General features: G+C 40.7%; 1 protein-coding gene across 1 annotated transcript in view; it reads right to left on the reverse strand.

The window, feature by feature from the left end:
• Positions 1 to 20,187, reverse strand: part of KHDRBS2 (KH RNA binding domain containing, signal transduction associated 2) — a 629,201-nt gene extending 609,014 nt beyond the window's left edge. Inside the window, exon 1 of the mRNA XM_062187562.1 lies at positions 20,030 to 20,187. Coding sequence (XP_062043546.1) covers positions 20,030 to 20,120 — 91 coding nt within the window. The 5' untranslated portion in view covers positions 20,121 to 20,187. The remainder of the gene's footprint in view (positions 1 to 20,029) is intronic.
• Between the last annotated feature and the right edge of the window lie 255 nt (positions 20,188 to 20,442).

Raw genomic sequence — 20,442 nt, forward strand, 5'->3', positions numbered from 1 at the left:
AATTCATAGATAAGGAAACAGATGCTCAAAGATATGCAGAAATTTGCCTACAGGAACAAAGCAATCAAGAAGCAAATCTGGGATTCAAATACTAGCATTTCAGTTTCATCCAGCATATTCTTTCCACTGTAACAGTGGCTTTCAAAGACTTTTTTTTGAACCACATTCCACAGTAAGAAATGAGTGTTTCATGATTACCTGGCAAATCTACAAACAAATCCCATATGAACTACAACAGATGGGTTCATAATATTTTCTTATAAAAATATTTTTTGACTGGCAGATAAACAGAAAGTAAGGAAGAGTTCCCATATACTGGTTCATATCTCAAATACCTGCTATTGGGATGGGCAAAAACAGAGATTCTGAAACTCAATCTAAATCACCCACATGGGTGGCAGGAACCCAATTAAGTGACCCATCCCCATTGTCTCTGATGGTCCACATTAGCAGAGGTCTGGAGTCAGGAGTTGGAGGTGGGTATCAAACCAAGACACACCAATGTGGGAACATGGGTATCCTAATTGGTAGGCTAAATGCCTACCCCCATAAAGTTATGTTATACTGTATCTAATATACTTAAGGGCACTTAAAAATTTCTCAGAAAATATTAGAAGATGGCATACATCTCCATGAACTTTTTGAGGCACCCTTACATATCTATATCTATATGTCTACATGCTTAAAATGATACATAAGCCCATCCTTTCTCTTAAGTCTGACATAGTCAATATTTTCCACAGGACTAGAACAGACCAACGTTGAGGGGTATACTGAAAGGTAGTACAGACATTTTTCCACACCATAATATTGAGTAAGAAGCATTCATACTGTAAGAAGTGTTTGGACCTAAGGGCATAGCATACCTCATTCTCATCACAGGAAAGAGCTTGAACAACAAAAAGGAAGACAGTTATTTCTACTTTGGTTATAGAATCACAAATTGAAGTGACAGTGGGTCAGTAAGGTAACTTATGCCAATAAATCAATGGAACTGCCAAAGGAAAAATTAGGTGCAAATAGTAGACTTGAGAGAAAAATTCAGAATTTTAAGGATGGTCCTAGAAAGGAGTATGGATGAATTTTATGACATGAGATGTAGTTTTTAAAAAGATGTTCAAAGTTAAACTGAGAAAGGTAATAAGTTCAAAGCAGAGAAAAATGGAGAATGGGGTGAAAGTGTTAGGTAGGAAGTCAGTTATGAGCTTATGTGTGTGTGACAGGCCTAAAGAGAAGACATCTGTGCCCAGCATATGCATCTGCATCTCAAAGTCATCCTAACAATGTTTCAGGGGAAGCCCAGATTTCGCATCCTGCCTGCCCTGCCCCCTTCTACCTGATAACCTGCCAGGTGGAGGCCCTCACCCCTCCTGCTAAATCTTCCACAATCTCCCAGGTGCAGCTCAGTATCTGCATCTCAAACACCCTGCCCCTTCCCCAGGTCTGATAACATTTGCATCCATAAAGTCCTTTGTTTCAGACCTTCAAGAGAAGTTTTTCTATTTACATCCAAAAAGCCCTTTGTTCCAAGAGGAGCAGAGGTGGGGAAGCAAGACCCGTCTCCTTAAAACCCCCAGCCTCAACTGGACTGCGCGCTCAGCTCTCCATCTTTGCTGAGCCGCCCGCCTGGCCTGGCCGGGTGTACTCTCCACTCACCCATGCAGCCCCGCTCTCCCCCAGTCTGAGGGACTGGGCACTCTCTCTCAGGCCCTGTCTGGAGAGGTGCCCATCCGTCCTTACAGATGTTCCTTCTTAATAAACCTTGCTATTTTACCTGCCACTACTCTCTGTCTCACGCCTGAATTCTTTCTTGCGCGAAGACAAGAACCCTGCAATTTCTCCGGTAACATTTTTGGCGAGCCAGCCAGGAGTTTGAGAAGACATCGGAGGTCAGTATTCCTTCCCTCAAGCGGGACCGGATCTGTGGAAGTGACCGTTGAGTGTCCGGCACCCCACAGCTCTCCGAGAACGCGGAGTCCCCCCGGCCACGGCTTAGCTACGGCCGAAACTCCAGAGGGATTGTAAGGAACGGGAGGGCGATTAGGAAGGGCAGTTGCCTGAGAGCGTGGAGACCCCCTGAGCTCGCTTAGGCTTCCCGGCGGCCGGACCGCGACCCGAGGACCTGGTCTCTCTCTTGGAGGGACGCCTGGTCACGCTGCCTACTGCTACGCGAGCAGGGCTTAGCCTCAGTCGAGGCTAATATTGGCCCTCCAGGTAAACTCAGACAACTAGGTAGTGGGCACTCTTGAGCGATAGGAGATTTCGAACCCCACTCAGCCCCCAGACACCAGGGCCTTTTCCCTTTGCTCTCCTCCAGCTGAGATTCATAGGGGAAGGTGAGGGCAGCCGCTCACATCTTGTCCACCTAGGGATAAGCTGTTACCAGTTAACCCTTTCCAACCTGGTAGAAGGCTTTCCGTCTTTCAGCTTCGGGTAGCTTTGGTGCGTCTTGAAGTTTTTGTGAGCTATTACTGTTGCTAAGCTTTGATTGTCTGAGGACTGAATCTGGAAAGGAGCTAAAGTTAACTATCTGTTTTAATTGACTGAGTGTTTGCAGTAGTCCTGATTGATCTGGCTTTGGCTAAATTATAGGAGGTTCCCAGCACTCTTGGTGAAATGGTGCACCTACCCGACCCCACGGCCAGTCCTGCAAGGCCCCGGTGTGCGCAGTCTTCCCTGTAAATGGGGGACCACAGCCTTTCTCTGCACTCTATTCCAGTCCACGTGGCCTGCTGCACCCAGGCAGGCATAGCCAGATATCCCTATGGAAAGCGCCCCCCCCCAGGGCTGCCTTTTTTTCCTCTCCTGGAGGAATTTCCAATTCAATACTACTGCTGGCCTTACCTAAGGGAGCCAGAACCTTAAGCCATTAACCCTTTCCAACCTGATGGGTTTTTCTCTTTGCAGTTAATGGAAACCTAAGCAATGGTTCATATGCTGATGTCTAGTTCTTTTCTGTGCTGCTGTCCCTGACTTATCTGAGAGTGTTCGTTCACGCGCCTTGAAGGTTTCGCGTTTTTCTATTGCCATTATGAGTCTTGATTGGAAAAACTACAACGCGAAGTTGTCTATGTTGTTTATCTGTTTCCAGTGTTTAAGTGATTACCCAACTGATCAGAAATGTACTAATTGTTGGCTAAACCGCTTGACTCTGACAGCTTAAATTCTAAACCGAGTCTTCCAACTTTGGGCTTCCAGTCGGATCCCTGAAACTCTCAAAGGATGAGACTCTAAAATTTGTTAAAGTAACAGCTGCTTGAGTCAATTCAGATTATGTAAAATGTATTAAAATGTTGTAAATGGTGTCAGACCTATGCTGTATTCATGTTTTTGCTTTCCAGCTAGAGTGGTCTTATAAAAATAAGAGTAAATTCTGTGTATACAAGCCTTTATGTTGTTAACATTGGTTCAGAGAATTAAGTCAATGCCAAAGCCCTTCGGTTTGCTTGGTAGCTCACTTGCTCGGTTTTACATGTCTTTGATATGCTTTAAACGTGTTTCTCTTAACGATTAAGATCTTTTCAAAGTTGTGTCCATGTTTGCTGTCCAGGAGGAGTTATTCTTATGTTACTTAAAAGCATGGAAATGTAATTTTGACTTTTAATTCAGATAATGGTGTGGTATTCAGTAATAACTCAGTGTCTTAAGCCATCTAGGCATCAATGCTAAACAAAATGTGGGAAAATGTATTGTATAGTTTTCACATCTTAAATTCGATAAGAGAGACTGTTTGAGTTTGTTAGCATGTATTCTCATAGATTGTCCATACATGACAATTCAAGATTATGTAAAAGTAACTACAGGTATAAAGTTTCAGAAGGTGTGAGCAAGTCATGAAAAGTTTTAAAAGGTTTACAACTTTAAATTGTTCACAGAGTTTTCTTTAAGTTAAGTGCTAATGCCAAAATTACATTAACCTAGAGTTAAAGTCTGATCTTCTGTTACAACAATGAGGTTTTTAAAAATGTGCACTAATGTTAGTAAATATCTGGAAATGGTCTAAGTCGTAAATCTTGGAATCTGTTTTTGCAAAAACTGTAACGTCTATTTTAACAGTGTCTGCTGAATCAGTTACTCTGCCATTTCTAAAGTTAGGTCGTGTAAGCTCTTTTTGACTCTGTTAAATAGTTCTGAACTATGTGAACCCTTATGTTCAAGGTTTTTTATTTCTGGTTTATTCGACAAGAGATATAAAATTCATGTTCTGCCAAAGTAATCTATTGTGTACTCTACTGTCTCTGTTAAGTTCAGATTGATAAAAAGCATTGTTAAGTATTATGATCAGATCTGGTTTAAAAGTGTAAAAATCACCCTGACTAATAAATGGCTATCATTTCAGGATGTTACAGAATTCTATTTTGACCAGGTACTTTAAGTTCTCTTGGCACCTTTAACAGACTTTCTGAAAATCAAAGTTCTAAATTATCCGGACTTTTGACATCCCCAGAGGGCCCCTGGAGATGTCAAAAGAGATATCTCTCATCTTGCAGAGATAATAACCAATCGGCTGTTTAGATTAAAAGTGGTGCCAAGATGTGAAATGATGCTAAACTTCAGCTATAAATGTGTTTCTTTCTAGCTGCTCCAGTCTCTGGCTCAGAAGCCAGATCCTTTAAAGAGGGACTGACGAAGTCTCTGTCCAGCTAATGCTGAACAACCAGGCATTGCTAGTTCAAATGTATTACTAGTTCAAATGTGGATCAAACGGGAGGTCTAGCCAAAAGGGAGAAAGTGTTCCAGAAGAGACTTAGAGACGATGGGAGATGGTTATGCGGCAGGTGCTAGAGAACCAGGTTCCAGGAGCCCAAGAAAACTCTAGTGTCCACAGGCTACACGGTGAAAGCCCGGAAGCCCAAAAACTTATGGGTTACACGGTAAGACTAGTTAAATCCGGAAACCCAGGCCCATAGCCCACTGGCTACACGGTAAATAGTCCGGAAGCCAAAGGGTGGCAGAGACGTCTGCCACAATTTCTCCTCTAAGTCAGGCTACGCAGTAAGCACTGGTTAAACGCCAGTTAAATCTGAAAGCCCAGGAAGTCAGTCTAGAGACCCGACTCGTTGCCTCACTTCTCCTCTTTTCTCTTCCAGAAGGGAAGTTACTACAGTTCTGCAGGACTCTCCACTGTGATGTACGGTTTGATCCCCAGACCTTATGTAAGGAATGGTTGACCTTTTCTGTAACAATGCCTGGCCACAGTATGGAGGACCAAACAGCATAGCCAAAATAAGAGGTTAAACTATGAAATAATGTGACAGCTAGATCAATTTTTCAGTGTACGCGGTAAATGGGCAGAACTCCCCTTTTAAACCAAATTGAGGGATAAATAGAAAGTTGTACTGATGACCTCAAAGTATGCAAGCAGGTCACCACAGTTGATCTTACCTAAAAGGTCATAGTTCTCCTCATGGGCATGGTCTTAACTCGCAGAAAAATACTAAGTGTCAGAATTTGCCCATGACCATAGTTTTTTTTAGCTCACCCTGATATTAAAGAAATCAGGGTTGGGTTGAGCACCCCCTTGACTGACATAGAGGCTGCCTCCTTGGTCTACTTTATTAGAGACCAGGAGAACGAGGAGCAAGCTAGCAGCAGGAGCGATATGAGGATAGGCAACAGGCCAATCTATGGCTTTCTGCATGGTGATCTGCCGTCAAGGAGACCCAGCAAGGCCAGTGCACCCCAAACAGCACCTGTTGCTGATATAAGGAGCCAGGGCATTGGGCAAGCAGCTGTCGTGACAGAAACTGCCTTCTGTCAGCTCTGCCAAGAGCATGGCCACTGGACACGGAACTGCCCTGGGTGTCGAAGGACTCCTGGTTCAGAACCGCAGACCCTGTGCCCCCGAGCTAAAAAGCCTTTAGCTCTGCCCAGCCTCTGCCTAGCTTCTAGCTCCAGCCACTGCTATTGAGGGGATGGCCTAGGGTCAGTGAAACGCAAGTTGCCTATTTCTACCAGCCTCCTATTAAAGCTCTCCTCCTAGTCCAGCCAGGTAATGCAAGTCAACAGGGTGCCTCCCTTAAAGGAGATTCGCATCTCTTGCAATTCTCTCCCAGCACCCCCTGGATAGGTCTGGGCCTCACACACCCAGCCAGGCCTTAAACGTCTATCCAATAGTATTAAGCTTAGAGAAAGTCCTCCCTGCCAGTTCCTAAAAACAGGGCTTTCAGTAACAGCTAACTCAGATAGTCCTGCACCTATTTGGACAGGTCCTCACTGAGGACTTAAAGGGCCTATCTCTTGAGGGGGGTGCACAATAATCCATAATGTAGATGATTAAATGTAAACAATTTGTTAGTCTGTCTCCTTTCCCAGCCTGAGACTCTAGTCTTGTACATTGGCTTAACTTGCTAGCAAAACTAGCTACTAGGTATCTGGAGGAAAACAAAGCATTGCTAGTCCATTAAAGTGTTAACTATTTAACACTTATCCTCTCCCCTGGGGAGAGAAAACCAGCCCCAGAGAGGATATGGGCCATGCAGCAAATTCCTACTTCTGCAAACTTCAGGCAGTCCCAGCCTTTCTCTATCAGGTTACAGGTTCCTAGATACAGGGAAATAGCACAGTTCCTAAACCAGGCTCTTAACAGGCAGCCAAAGCAGAGCCCCCTCCTTTGGGGGAAAGAGCAAACCACAGCCTTTGCTCAGCTAAAGGATGCTATGGCTAAAGCCCCTCTGCTAGGACTGCCAAACCCAGAGAAACCCTCCCAGCTGTACATCACTGGGAGGCAGGGAGTCACCTTAGGAGGGTTAACTCAGGATCTGGGACCTGTTAAGCAACCAGTGGGCTACTTTTCTAAAACCTTAGACATGGTTGCACAAGGATGGCCTCAGTGCCTAAAGACAATGGCAGCAGCTGCCTTGCTGACAGAGGAGGTGTCTAGAATTACACTGGGGCAAGATATCGCCCTTTATACCTCACATCAAGTAAATTCTCTATTAGAGCAAAAGGGCTCTCACTGGCTCACAGAAAGTAGGATACTAAAATATCAGGTCCTCCTAAAAAACCCTCAGGTAAAAATAAGACATAAACCCAGTTACTTTAATGCCAGTTCCAGGGAAAAGTGGTCCCCTCCACTCCTGTACTTAGGCTATAGACTTGATCTATGCCAGCAGAAGGGACCTAAAAGACAGCCCCCTGACTAATGCAAATAAAGTTTGGTTCATAGATGAAAGCAGCTTTGTCGGACAGGACCTGCTTCTCAGAGTATGCAACAGTTACAGCATGGCACGTTATTGAAACGTGCTCTGCCCCCAGAAACTTTTGCTCAGCTAGCAGAACTAATTGCCTTAACCAGAGCTCTAGATCACACAAGGGATTTTTAAGGCATCTTCACTCTGCATGGAGACCTTAGTCTTCTGGTAAGGTAAGAAGAGCCAACCAGGCTCTATGAAAAACATCAAGTATAGAAATGTGTGCTTGGTAAAAAAGGTTTAGAGGGAAAGAGTGTTGTTGGTAAGAAGGGCTAAAAAGGAAAGAGCTTTTTAAATAAGGAAAGGACATGGTTTGTAAGAATGACTTTATCCTAATGGCTAGTTTACTCTAGACTGAAATAAAAATGGTAAAATGTTTAAAGTAAGTTGAAGAGGGTGTGTGAAAGTCACAAAAGGTTATAAAAAAAAGAAGTATTAAACATGCTAACTGCTGCTCCAGGGGGTATCTGTGCCATGCTCCAGGAAGAATGTTGTTTCTGGGTCAATCAGACTGGACAGGTACAAACCCAAATTTGTACTTTTCCTGGACAATTCCAAACAGCTCCAGGACCAGGCCAAGCAGGGCTGGGATTTCTGGCCTAACATCCGGTCATGGAAATCTTGGCTATTTCCTCTCCTTGGCCCAATAACTTCTGTAATCTTGCTGCTTCTCTTTGGACCGTGTGTTTTTAATGCCCTTGTTCGTTTTGTCTCTAGCAGACTAAGAGCTGTTAAACTCCAAATTGTCCTCAGACAAGGCTTCCAGCCCATCCCACTGGACGACCTGAGCAGCCCCCTGGACCGAGCAGCACAGTCTTTCTAAGGCTACTGTCACACACCATAAGACAGATAGCAAGAGGTGATACCCAAATCTCCCTCGACGCCCACATGCCAGCTTTGAAGAAGTTACAGAAGACGGAACTTCATCCATAATCCCAAAAAGAATTTTGGGTATTAACCTCTTGAGGGGGGAATGTTAGGTAGGAAGTCAGTTATGAGCTTATGTGTGTGTGACAGGCCTAAAGAGAAGACATCTGTGCCCAGCATATGCATCTGCATCTCAAAGTCATCCTAACAATGTTTCAGGGGAAGCCCAGATTTCGCATCCTGCCTGCCCTGCCCCCTTCTACCTGATAACCTGCCAGGTGGAGGCCCTCACCCCTCCTGCTAAATCTTCCACAATCTCCCAGGTGCAGCTCAGTATCTGCATCTCAAACACCCTGCCCCTTCCCCAGGTCTGATAACATTTGCATCCATAAAGTCCTTTGTTTCAGACCTTCAAGAGAAGTTTTTCTATTTACATCCAAAAAGCCCTTTGTTCCAAGAGGAGCAGAGGTGGGGAAGCAAGACCCGTCTCCTTAAAACCCCCAGCCTCAACTGGACTGCGCGCTCAGCTCTCCATCTTTGCTGAGCCGCCCGCCTGGCCTGGCCGGGTGTACTCTCCACTCACCCATGCAGCCCCGCTCTCCCCCAGTCTGAGGGACTGGGCACTCTCTCTCAGGCCCTGTCTGGAGAGGTGCCCATCCGTCCTTACAGATGTTCCTTCTTAATAAACCTTGCTATTTTACCTCCCACTACTCTCTGTCTCACGCCTGAATTCTTTCTTGCGCGAAGACAAGAACCCTGCAATTTCTCCGGTAACAAAAGTACCTGTCACAAATACTGTGTTGTAATTTCACATGAGAAAATGAAACTATGAAGTTGTCATTATTTTGTTACTCTAGATCTATTACTGTCCCCATTTTACACAGAAGAGAAAAATGTCAGAGAGGTTAAAGTAACTCAATCAAAATTATAGATTTTCAATTATATAATTATAGGATCACAATGAGTTAAAGAACTTCAGCTACAACCTCTATGCTTTTAACTGCAACATTCAAATGTATCTTTCATTCTACTGCCCTGTTCTGTAAGTTAAGTTACACAAAATTTCTATTTTATAGGTCCAAATGATGAAATATTATCAGTTCCATATGGTTCAACATATTAGCTACTCTTAGCTCTCCTCTCTTATGAAGCTGTAGTTCAGGGACAAGTTCCTCTGCCTCATCCTCTCAGAGGTTTATTGTCTATTCCCTCCTTCACCTGCAGGATTGTAGGATCTCCTTCAACAGCTCTCTCAATCTGTTTTGTGTTATCAAATCTATTAGAAATAATTTGGGAAATTCACTTATTTATTTGAAAGGCAGAATGACAGAGAGAGAGGAGAGAGAGACAGAGCCCTTCGATCCACTGGTTTGCTCCCCAAATGCCCAGGGTAGGCCAACAAAGCCAGGAACTAGTAACTCGATCTGCATCTCCCATATGGGTAGCAGGAAACCAAGTATCTGGGTCATGTCTCCTGGTTCCCTGTGTGTGCCTTAGCAAGAGGCTGATCCTAAGACTAGACACTCCAGCTAGATCCTCTGATAGAGTATGCAGGTACACCAAGTAGCAGCTTAATCCTTTCTGTCACAATTCCTGCCTTGAGATTTTTTTAATTCTTTTATTATTTATTTGCAACATTTTCACATGTTAACTACTTCCCTCATTTTTCAAATGCCCTACTTAAATGGATATATTCCTCCACCAGCCCTATGACTGAACTTACTTGATCCTTCCTATCATTTTTGTCAATTTTTGAGACTGCCTTCCTTCTGTCTTTCGCTCAAATGCTGATGTTTTATCCTATGCCACCTTCCTCTGTGCACCCTATGCTATCCCTGGGTGATCTCCCAAAGTCATTTATCACCTGGAGACTAATGAAACTTTGACCATTACTTCAGTCCAGAGAAAGCTCCAGACCCTTATCTCCACTTGCATTTTTACTTCAACATTTCAGAAACCCTTGCAGAACTAACCTCTTCTTAATTAAGAATGTAGAACTTGACATTACATTAAATCAATAAATGGGCAACCTAGATAGAATCCTTTACAATTCTTTTTCATCATCTCTACCTACTATAATCCTTTACAGGTTACTTAAAATTTTGATTACATAGATATACTTTACCCTTTCTGACTCTATTTTATGCTTTCATAATTTCCTTCCTGCTACTTTAGTCTTAAATCCATCTAACCCAGGTCCCCCCAAATGTAGCACATTATTCTTTAAATGAAACTCTGCTATAATTCTTGCCCTCTTTTAAAAGCTTTAAATGATTATTGCTTTTACCATGAAGTCAAAACTTTTAAACATAGTTTACAAAGTATGTATAGTAAACCTCTACCATTATCTTTAGATCTTGGCTCATTCCCTTTTACTGTATCTCCAAGCATACTTGATTTCTACCTGTTTGAATAAGCATTGTATTTCTTGTCAGGCACTGGAAATGTTTGCTATTTCCATGTATAATTCCCCATAGCTTAAAGCTCTGTCACTGAATCATGTGCATAGTCCCCCATCTGTTAGATCTCAACTAACTTGCCCCTTCCTGTTGAAACCTTCTGTGATTCTTGCAAACTTTATTACATGGTTTACTCTGGACTCCTAAAGCATCATCTATTTCTGTTACAATTGTAGTACATTGCATATTTCAGATAAATCACTTATTTAATTGCCTGGATGCTCTGCCTCCTTCTCAGTATACATGTTAAGCTTCAGATAGTAATGAAAAGCATAAATACTAAGAATGGAATAATATTTATCATTGTCCCTTTTCCCCATGTCTTTTATGCTTAACTCTATCTACCTACCTACCTACTTGAATCAGTGTTTATATTCAATAGAAGTACCTATGACTTTAGCCATCTGTCTTTTTCTTAAAATTTAACAAATCTCTTCTCTTGGATTTTCGTTTCTGTTTCTGTCATCGAGGTTCATCTCCTAACTTGCAGTTAGGGTCCATCATTATCTAACACACAATCTATGAAATTGCTAAAAATACCTACCCTCAAGAGAAAACACACTTATTCTGCTCTTCTATAAGAAGGCTAAAATCTAATCTGCAGTGTTTTAAAAGAAATGGACATTGATTGTTCTATTTCTGATAACAGTACAATAATACCAGCCAATTTCTTTCAAAGTTATTAAATCCTAAAGCCTCAGAACCTACAGATAACATTTAAATCAAGCAATATTGTCAAGTTATCTGTGTCTGACCAAATGTGAAATCTCTCACTTGGAAAGGTTAAACAAAAGCCATACTGCCTCAAGACACAAGAGAGGACCTGCAATTGTTTTTCATTTCTAGAAGAAAAAAACCACAACATTATATAGTTCCTCTTGGGTCAAAAGTGTGAAATATGTTTTTGGATTAAAAGCATCTGAAATGTTTCACGTGCTGCACATCACTAATGTCTCTCAAACAATAGTCAATAAAATTGACTATTTTATTGGGTCCTTAACCCAATACTGTACTTGAGTAAATTCTATATATAAATTATACTTATAAATATGACATTTTATGAAACTGTAATAATTCATCCAACGCTTACATTGAGGGACTTATTTCAGAAGTTCATGGCAATAGTAACATTGATCCTCTAGAATAATCTGAGATGTTAATATTTGATCTTCCTTCAAAGCCTGACTAAAGTTGGATTTCTTCAACAGAAGACAGTATGGTGTGATGGTTATGCATGTCCTATGTGTGAGAATGCCTGGTTGTCTATCCTATGGTTTATTTAATGTTTGAACTGAGATCAATTAATTGCTCTAACCCTTAATGTTTTCTCATTCCTAAAACTAATGCTAAAAATCTTTCATAAAATTTATGGGTGGAATAATTGTGTTAATGCATACAAAGTGTCTAGTACAGTGCCTAACAAAGAGTAAATCAAAATAAATGTTGATAGTGACGATAATGACGACGACCACAACCAGCCTCTGACTACCATGGCTAACAGAGATGAACTTTTCTGAATTCCAACCTAGCAGACCTTTCTGCGCAACTGATATATGTTACATTCCTTACAGAGTACAAACCTCCAAAGTAAACCTCTACTATCTCTTAACCTATCAATATAGAAATGTATTTCCATCTATCAATAAATCTATATCAGTATATGGAAGGTATGTGTTAGCAATACACATTCAGGGATGTATAGGACTATACGGTCAGATATATGAGAATCCTAGCCCAACAGAAGTCATTCCCCAAACTATACCTAAACTATAAGGGTATCTATAGAAAATAGTCTCTACTCTTGCCACTCAAGTGTTCTTGAATGTTTTTTCTCTCTCCTTTCGAAAAAATATTTTTTGGAACTTACGTTTATGAGACAGTTTCAATTGGTCATTACTTCTCAATATTTGAGAAACAAAACATGCAATTACTGCAGAATTATTATTCTGAGGAAATGAATCAACCACAACAACGGATATATGGTAACATTAATTTGGGATATCAGATATTACCCAGTACTTTCTCTTTAGAAACATTATTTCCTTTGAGCCAGTGCTGTGGTGCAGTGGGTAAAGCCGCCACCTGCAGTGCCAGCATTTCACATGGGCACTGGTTCGGGTCCTGGCTGCTCTGTTTCCAATCCAGCTGTGGCCTGGGAAAGCAGAAGATGGCCCAAGCACTTGGGCCCCTGCACCCACATGAGACCTGGAAAAAGCTCCTGGCTTCAGATTGGCACAGCTCCAGCTGTTGCGGCCAAATGGGGAGTGAACCAGTAGATGGAAGACTCTCTCTCTCTCTCTCTCTCTCTCTCTCTCTTTGCCACTCCTCTCTTTGTGTAACTATGACTTTCAAATAAATAAATCTTTCAAAAGACATTTCTTATGATAGCTGTATCTATATATATCTAGAGAGAGAGAGACAAAAAAAAGATCAAGTCTGGTGTTCAAACAAATAAGTACATAAGGAAAGATAATGACACTACACAGTTGAAAACTACCTCTAAACCTCACTTCCTTCACTTCTTCAGCTGCGGTGGGAACAAAGAGCTTCAGAGAAACAGGAAAATGGTCAATTTTGATCCATATCTCAAGTACTGTGGTACAAAGGCCTTAAAATGAAATTAATACAGAGAAAAACACTGTGTTCATTTATCACATGGTTTTCACTTAGTCATGCTTATTCATATACAGCTAATTAATCAAATATTAACTCATAAGTCCTAATACACATTCATAAGAAAAGTTTATAAAGAAACAACACACAAATCAATGAATACTGGGTATTAAATATAAACAAACAGAAGCAGACTTCTGTAGGGTAGGGTAAAGGAGGCAGACTGGCATCCTCAAGATCATAAGAACCAGAAATGACACGACAGGGGGCACCCTGGATTTTCTTTATGCATCATATATACCATACAGCATTCCAGAGAAGTAGGTATCCAGAAATGTTAACCGAAGATACATCCTGGATTAAAAATATTTTTTGAAAAGATTCTGACAAAGGATTAGAAAAAGGACAACCTAGCAAGACAGAAAACTACACTATAATTTGTATGTGATAACATTATATTCATGCATTGCTCCAATGTCATTTTCTTGGGTTAGATATTAAACTGTAGTAGCCCAAGATGTGAAAGGGTACAACAGGACCTTTATTCACTCTTTTTACAACTTCTGGCAAATGTGTAATGATTTCAAAACATGATAGAAAAAAAAACTACAGACATTCAACATGTTCCCTGTGGCTTAAATTAAGCAATGACAGAGTTCCTGAAATTTTACTTCTGGAGATACCTGCTAAACACATATTAGGAAAAAGAAATGAGAACAGAGTCATTTAATAAACCTTTATGAAAGCCTCTACTCATGAGAATGAAGGCAGGCACTGAGGATTCAGAGATGTCATAGTTCTGGCCCTCAAGCTTAGAGAGAAGACAAGATCAAACAGAATTGCATGTTGCAGTGTGGTAGATGTGGAAAGTTTGAAGAGAAAAAACAGAAATGCACTTCAATAACAAACAGGTCCAAGGCTTCCTTGGAGAATGAACAGCCAGATTCAGCTTTTTCCAGTGAGTAGGAATAGTAATCAGGGAGAGAAACTAGGGAAGGGCATCCCACAGCAGGTCACACAGCATGAGCAAGACTTTAGATATGGGAGGGAATAGAAGAAAGAGGTGCCCAAGAAGGATTCAGGCACCGAAGAGGTAGCAGAAAGTTCAATAGGAAGCAGTTTCTAAAGTCTGATGGAGAAAAACTTTTCAGATATTCACACCATATGCCAGCCACTGCTATAAGCGTTGCCAATAACACCTGGCTCTGCTCTTCAGGGGCTCACGGTGGAGACAGGCATAACCTGATAATCATAAAATGATGGTAGTTTCAACAATGAGCTAGAGTCGTTCATTGTGAGAAAGAAAAACGGTAACATATTCAGCTCTGTGTGAATAGGCAGGGACAAGGGAAGAGGTGTGGAGTATGAATAAGCAGTTTGCTATACCTGAGCTAAATTAAATAGAAAGGATAAAAATGAGTCCGAAGAGGTAGAAATGTTGTCCAGAATGTTAAAGTGTATGAACTAAACCCCCGAAGGCAGTGGGAATTTTTAAAACACATGATATAGTCAGACTAATCTTGAATGAATCACTCAGACACAACTGTGTGTTGAGGTGGGGTGGGGGATGGAGGTTAGCCAGAGAAGTAAAACCAGCTGTATACAGTGCTTAGAAACCAAAGCAGAAATAAAGGAATTAGAAAAAAAAAGACCAACAGTGGGAACAGTAGCCAAGAGACCCAGTAAGAGGTCAGAAAAAATTTTATCTGACTTAGCAATAAAGACAAGTTTTAGGACAGCAATGAAGACAGAAGCCAGAATGAAGGGTTTTGAAGAAGTTAAGACAGTAGCTAGTAAGATTAATATTAACAGAAGCCTGAAGAAAATGAGGAATGGAATGTATTTTTAATTGTTTTGGGAAGAAAACTATATATACATTTTCTATTTTTATGTTATTTAAATTAGATCCTGTTGATTGGCTCCCACAATGAAAAGGTAGACAGGAGGGAAGACAGTAAATGAACTTTATAGAATAAGTCCACAGAAGATGAAGAGCATAAAGGGTCAAGAACATTGATGGATAAATCAACCTTGAATAAAAAAATTTCATTTTCCAGGAATGAAAGAGCAAGGATGAGCATAGAAAAATGTAAGGTATAGGAGGCTGGGGGCCACCAGAAAAGATGAATTCATTTCTCTTAATAAAAGAAACTGCAAAATCACCTGCTCAGGGTGAAGGGCAATGTGGGCTTAAGGCCTCAGGAGTACAGGAATTATCCTTGAAAGAAAAAGAACCAGGGCTACTCAAGCTGAAGGTAAAGACTGACAAGTGACCATTGACTAATGAAACAATGTTAAAAAAAAAAAACCCTCAGTGGAATAATTGTAATATAATTTATTTCATAATTTGTTTTATGAGTTGAAATTTCAATCAGCAGTGATTCAAAGAACATGACAGTACTTATTTTCCTGATCTTCTAACAAAGGTAGCTTCAGATTGAGGTCAAATCCACATTAGCATTAAAATGTCAAGGAAACCCTTAAAAAGCATGATCTTACATTTCTATAAATTTTGTTTAAAACTGGGTATATTTTCACAATCAAATTTTTATTTAAAAGATCTCATTCTGGTAGTTATAAGTTTTTCAATTTTATACAGTAAGAAATGGGGTATCATACAGGGGAAACAAGGCATAGCTAATATTTCATAGTTGGTAGAAATGTCAATTCTCAAGTAAAATTTTCCAGTATATCATAAACTTGTTTTAACTGTGGAACAAAATAACCACAATATTTTCTTTATATTTGTTTTGTATTTAAGGCACATGAACAAGATTATTTTGAATATATTTCTTAAAAATCAAGGGGCTGGTGCTGTGGCATAATGGGTAAAGCCACCGCCTGCAGTGTTGGTATCCCATATGGATGCCAATTTGAGTCCTGGATGCTCTACTTCTGATCCAGCTCTCTGCTGTGGCCTGAGAGAGCAGTTGAAGATGCTCCAAGTCCTCGGGCCCCTGCACCTGTGTGGGAGACCCAGAGGAAGCTCCTGGCTCCTGGCTTCAGATTGGCACAGCTCCAGCCATTGCGGCCATCTGGGGAGTGAACCATCAGATGGAAGTCTCTCTCTCTCTCTCTGCCTCTCCTTCTGTGTATCTCTGACTTTCAAATAAATAAATTAATCTTTGAAAAAAATCAAAAGAAAAGTCCCATGGATACTATTTTTTATGAGGACCTGGTTTTAGACATCATACCAGTAACTTTCCTTAAGGACAAGAACATATTATTAGTATTTATGGAAAATCCAGTCATCATTGAAAATCCAAGTATAGATAAGTCACTACTAGTCAGAATTTTTGATGATCATGAGTGTTTTACACACGTTCTTAAAAGTTCATTGATATTTACTAACATGAAAGCCAACCTAAATGGCAGGCTAAGCTTTTCACCATAGTTTGAAAATAGCACTGAGCATATTTCAAAGCCACTCTAAATGCTAGAATATTCAGCAGTATTTTATCATATGATGAGTCAACTAAAACAATGATGAATCTGCCAATGGTTATGAAAAAAGCAGTCTACGAAGTCTTGCCCAAAACACCCTCAACTGGATAAGAATTTATTAATATTCTGACAAGTATTGAATCACTGTAATTAGATCTATAAATCTGAACAGATCTGTGTCTGCCAGCAGTCATGCTTGATGCAAACAAGGATATTTTCATGCACATACTCTTATGGCCCTAAGCCTTGATAATAGTTCAATAGACTTAAGAACATAAATCTGTCCCCAGTGCCCAAAATAAAGTGTATGCCTCAAATTACATTATAGTCCAATAAATATATTATTAATCATTAAATGAGGAAAGAATTTTAAAAGTTTCAAAAATGCATAGTCATTGATTTTTGTGTTCTGAATATACCGCATCACTCCATTGCATCTGCAGTAGTTTGAGACTCAATGACACACACACAGCATCTAGTTCCAATCTTTGAGAAACAAGGAAACTAGGCCCAGAGAAGGAAAACTTGCCACAATTCACATTAGGTAAAATTGGAATTAAAATCCTGGTATCTGGATTTACAGTTTAATGTACTGCCCCAGAGTAGCATAGATATAAATAACCTCATAAAATTTCATCTGGAAAGCAAATTCAGAGACTAAGTAGAACTTCAAAGATTGTGCTGAGCTTGCTGTTTTATCATATTCCAAAGCACTTCCCATGACAGATGGATACCTTACAACATTATAGTCATAGAAGCAAAACTCTATTATCTAATCAAACATAAACACTCTTCAAACCACGTTATTCAAAATATCTTCTAAGAAACAACTAAATGCATGAAATGCCTGGGTTACAGTTCTATCAATATATTTCTCAGAATCAGTCTTACGGAAATCAAACACAAACAAGTGAAATCAAACAAAACAAAAACAACCGACAAGCTAGGTTTTTCAACCCATGCCCTTCAATTCTCAATTTTAAATGAAGTGGTGTCTATTGAGCACCGATTTACATCTAACACCAATCAAAAGGGAAAATAAATTATTGGGAGAGCTCATTGGTTTATATGACTGCCCTAATATTTATTAGCTCCTGGAAAATCATTTTGAAGGATGGAATCATCTGGATCATCTTTATTACTCACTCAGTCTTGAGACTGTCTGCACCGTTCTGACTGAAATGTACTTCAGTGTGCACTTGCCTTCCAAATGAATATCTATGTCAAGTTTATTTATAGCTCCTGCCTTCAATCAGTACATTTCCAGGTATGAGAAATAAAAGCATCTCTACTACATGCTTCTACAGATACCAGAAACAAAACCTGGGAATACTGGCAAATGGCCTTTGGACAGATAATGAATGATCTTTAGTGTAAAATTTACCTTCAGATTCATTGACATTGCAAAAAAATACTTTACTCTCATATACGCGTATCAAGAGACCCATGTACAATTTTTGAAAACAGCTTACACTTCATTGCATCTTTTTACATAACTCTTTGGGTACTTCAAGCTTATTATCACCTCCTCCATTCCCTCTTCCTCATGATGATTTGTCGGAAATTTGAGCACCCTCTTTGTTTCTTACTTAGATGCTTGTCTCTCTATGAAGAGGCTTTCAGTCCTAATTCCTTACAAAAGAAGGACATGCTTCCCCCTGCTGGGAAAAAGTTAAATTACAAGGTACATCAGAACATATTCTTAAGTATCAAGAAATCAAGTTCCTGGGAAAGATAAACTGTTCAGGAACCAGGCAGGTGCATAGCCTTCTCTGACTGTTTCACCAGGTGCGGAAATACCTACTCACTCTGTTAAGAGTTTCTCGTATGAATTTCTTTAGTTGGCAGTTTTCAAGTACAATAACTCACATTAATGACTAATGAATTAATCATTGAGCCTGCTGTCCCAAACAGAACTCCAATTAGCAGGTCAGAGAAAATGATCAATTTGTAACTTTTTTTTCCACTGTAAAGACATTATCAGCTAAATAAAGACACATCTGGCAAACACTGATGTAAACTAGCAGAGAAGGCATCTTTGAATTTTTAATCACTTCGAAGAATATTAAGCAGTCATTGGTTTTTACTATTCCTACTATTTTAATGCAATTGTCTTTTTAAAAACAAAGTGAAGTTTAATTTAACTGACTTCACTTTTCTACTCTACTCGTTGTTTGTCCCCTTCAGTAACCAAGAAAGTAGTAGGCATAGTTTTATTTTTACTACAAAAAGAGCTTTTTCCTTGAAAACAGCTATCTCACATGTTCCATATTCTGATTATTAATATTTTTCTGATTGTTTAGCATGCAAATATTGGAATGCACTTTACACTTTATTATAAATTATAATCAACCAATACAATATTAAATTTAACGAATCGCTCATTGAGGGCCAAAATTTTTCCTTCCATGTACAACTAAGTCTTAAATAAAAAAAAAGTCCTTTTAATTCTGAGGGGTTGGAGTAGAAGAACTTTTCACATTTAGTTTCTCTGTAGGTAAGTCCATGACAACCCAAGTTACAAAACTGCATTGTAGCCAATTTGATGATGAAGTGATTCATTATTAATGAAGCATTCATCAAAAAAAAAATCTGCAGTTGTTTTAAAAAGGTATGTGTGGATTACTATAGCCACCATGGATGTCTTTAGTAGTTAGAAGTCATCTTTTCAATATAAATGGTGCCATTTGTTCAACAGTCTGTCATAGGAAGTTTGGGTAAGTGTGTATGTGTGTGCGCGCGTGCTTAAAACAATCTTTCCAAGCATTGCAAAGGCAACACATACACATTCTTCTGCCAATGGAATTTCCATTGCCATCACAGGTGCACAAAAGAAAATGCACACTTGGTAAAACAGTTGATCAATTGTGGCATGTTTCCAGGGACCCACATCTCACAGTCTGTCCAATGATCACACTTGAAATAAATTTATAAGCACTTCAGCTTCTGCTTACCACATTCACATACACGACCAGGCATAGTTATCTAGGTTAATTCTAAGACTTTCCATAGGAAAGACTTCTATTAAAAGGTATCAAAATTATTCCCCAAATACAGCGAGAGGAAAAAAAAAAAAAAAAAAAGCTGATCCATAGGTAAGACGCTTTCAAAAACACTACATCGATCACCATTTACTTTCAAACTGATTTCCTTTCCCTCTGCGAAGTGAAAACACCCCCGTGGACCGCCTGACGCCTCACGTTTTCTCTATCAATAGGATCCTAACAGGTCGCATCACCACTACCATTAGACCTCCGGGCTTTGGTCCTCCCCAAATTAAGCCTTGGCGGGGGAGTGCCGCGAGCCCAGCTCGGAGCGAGCATCTTCAGGGGCACAGTTTCTGCGAAGGCGGAGACAAGCATCCCTCCCCAACTTCACTCCCCTAATCAAGCCGCGGGCGAGATGCGCAAACAGCGGTCTGGGTCTGAGCGCATCCAGGAGGGCAAGTCCTACCTTCAGCCAAAAGGCGCGATGCGTGCACAAAGGATGGATCCAGGCTATCTTTCTCTGCCATCAGCTCAGGCAAATATTTCTCCTCTTCCATAGCGCGGACTTCGGACCGTCCCCGGGCAAAGCGCGAGGTTCCGCTTGCTCGGACGCAGGGTCGCCGAGCAGCGCCTGGCTCCCGCGCTACTCCGCCTCCGCAGCGGCCAGGAGACCTCTGCGCGTCCTCACTGGCCCATGCACCGAGCGCCAGCTACTCCAGCCGTCGGGCAGCGCGCCCCGCGCCCCCACCTGCCTGTCCCTTCTGTCGTCCCTCGCTCGCTCCGAGCCCCGGCTCACACCAGCGGCCTTAACTGGAGAGGCGGGTGCACGGTGCGGCCCACCTCCGCCAACCATTCATTGGTGGAGGTTCCAGGAGGGGC

The sequence above is a fragment of the Lepus europaeus genome, chromosome 3 (genome assembly GCF_033115175.1).
Source record: "Lepus europaeus isolate LE1 chromosome 3, mLepTim1.pri, whole genome shotgun sequence".
Lineage (NCBI taxonomy): Eukaryota > Metazoa > Chordata > Mammalia > Lagomorpha > Leporidae > Lepus > Lepus europaeus.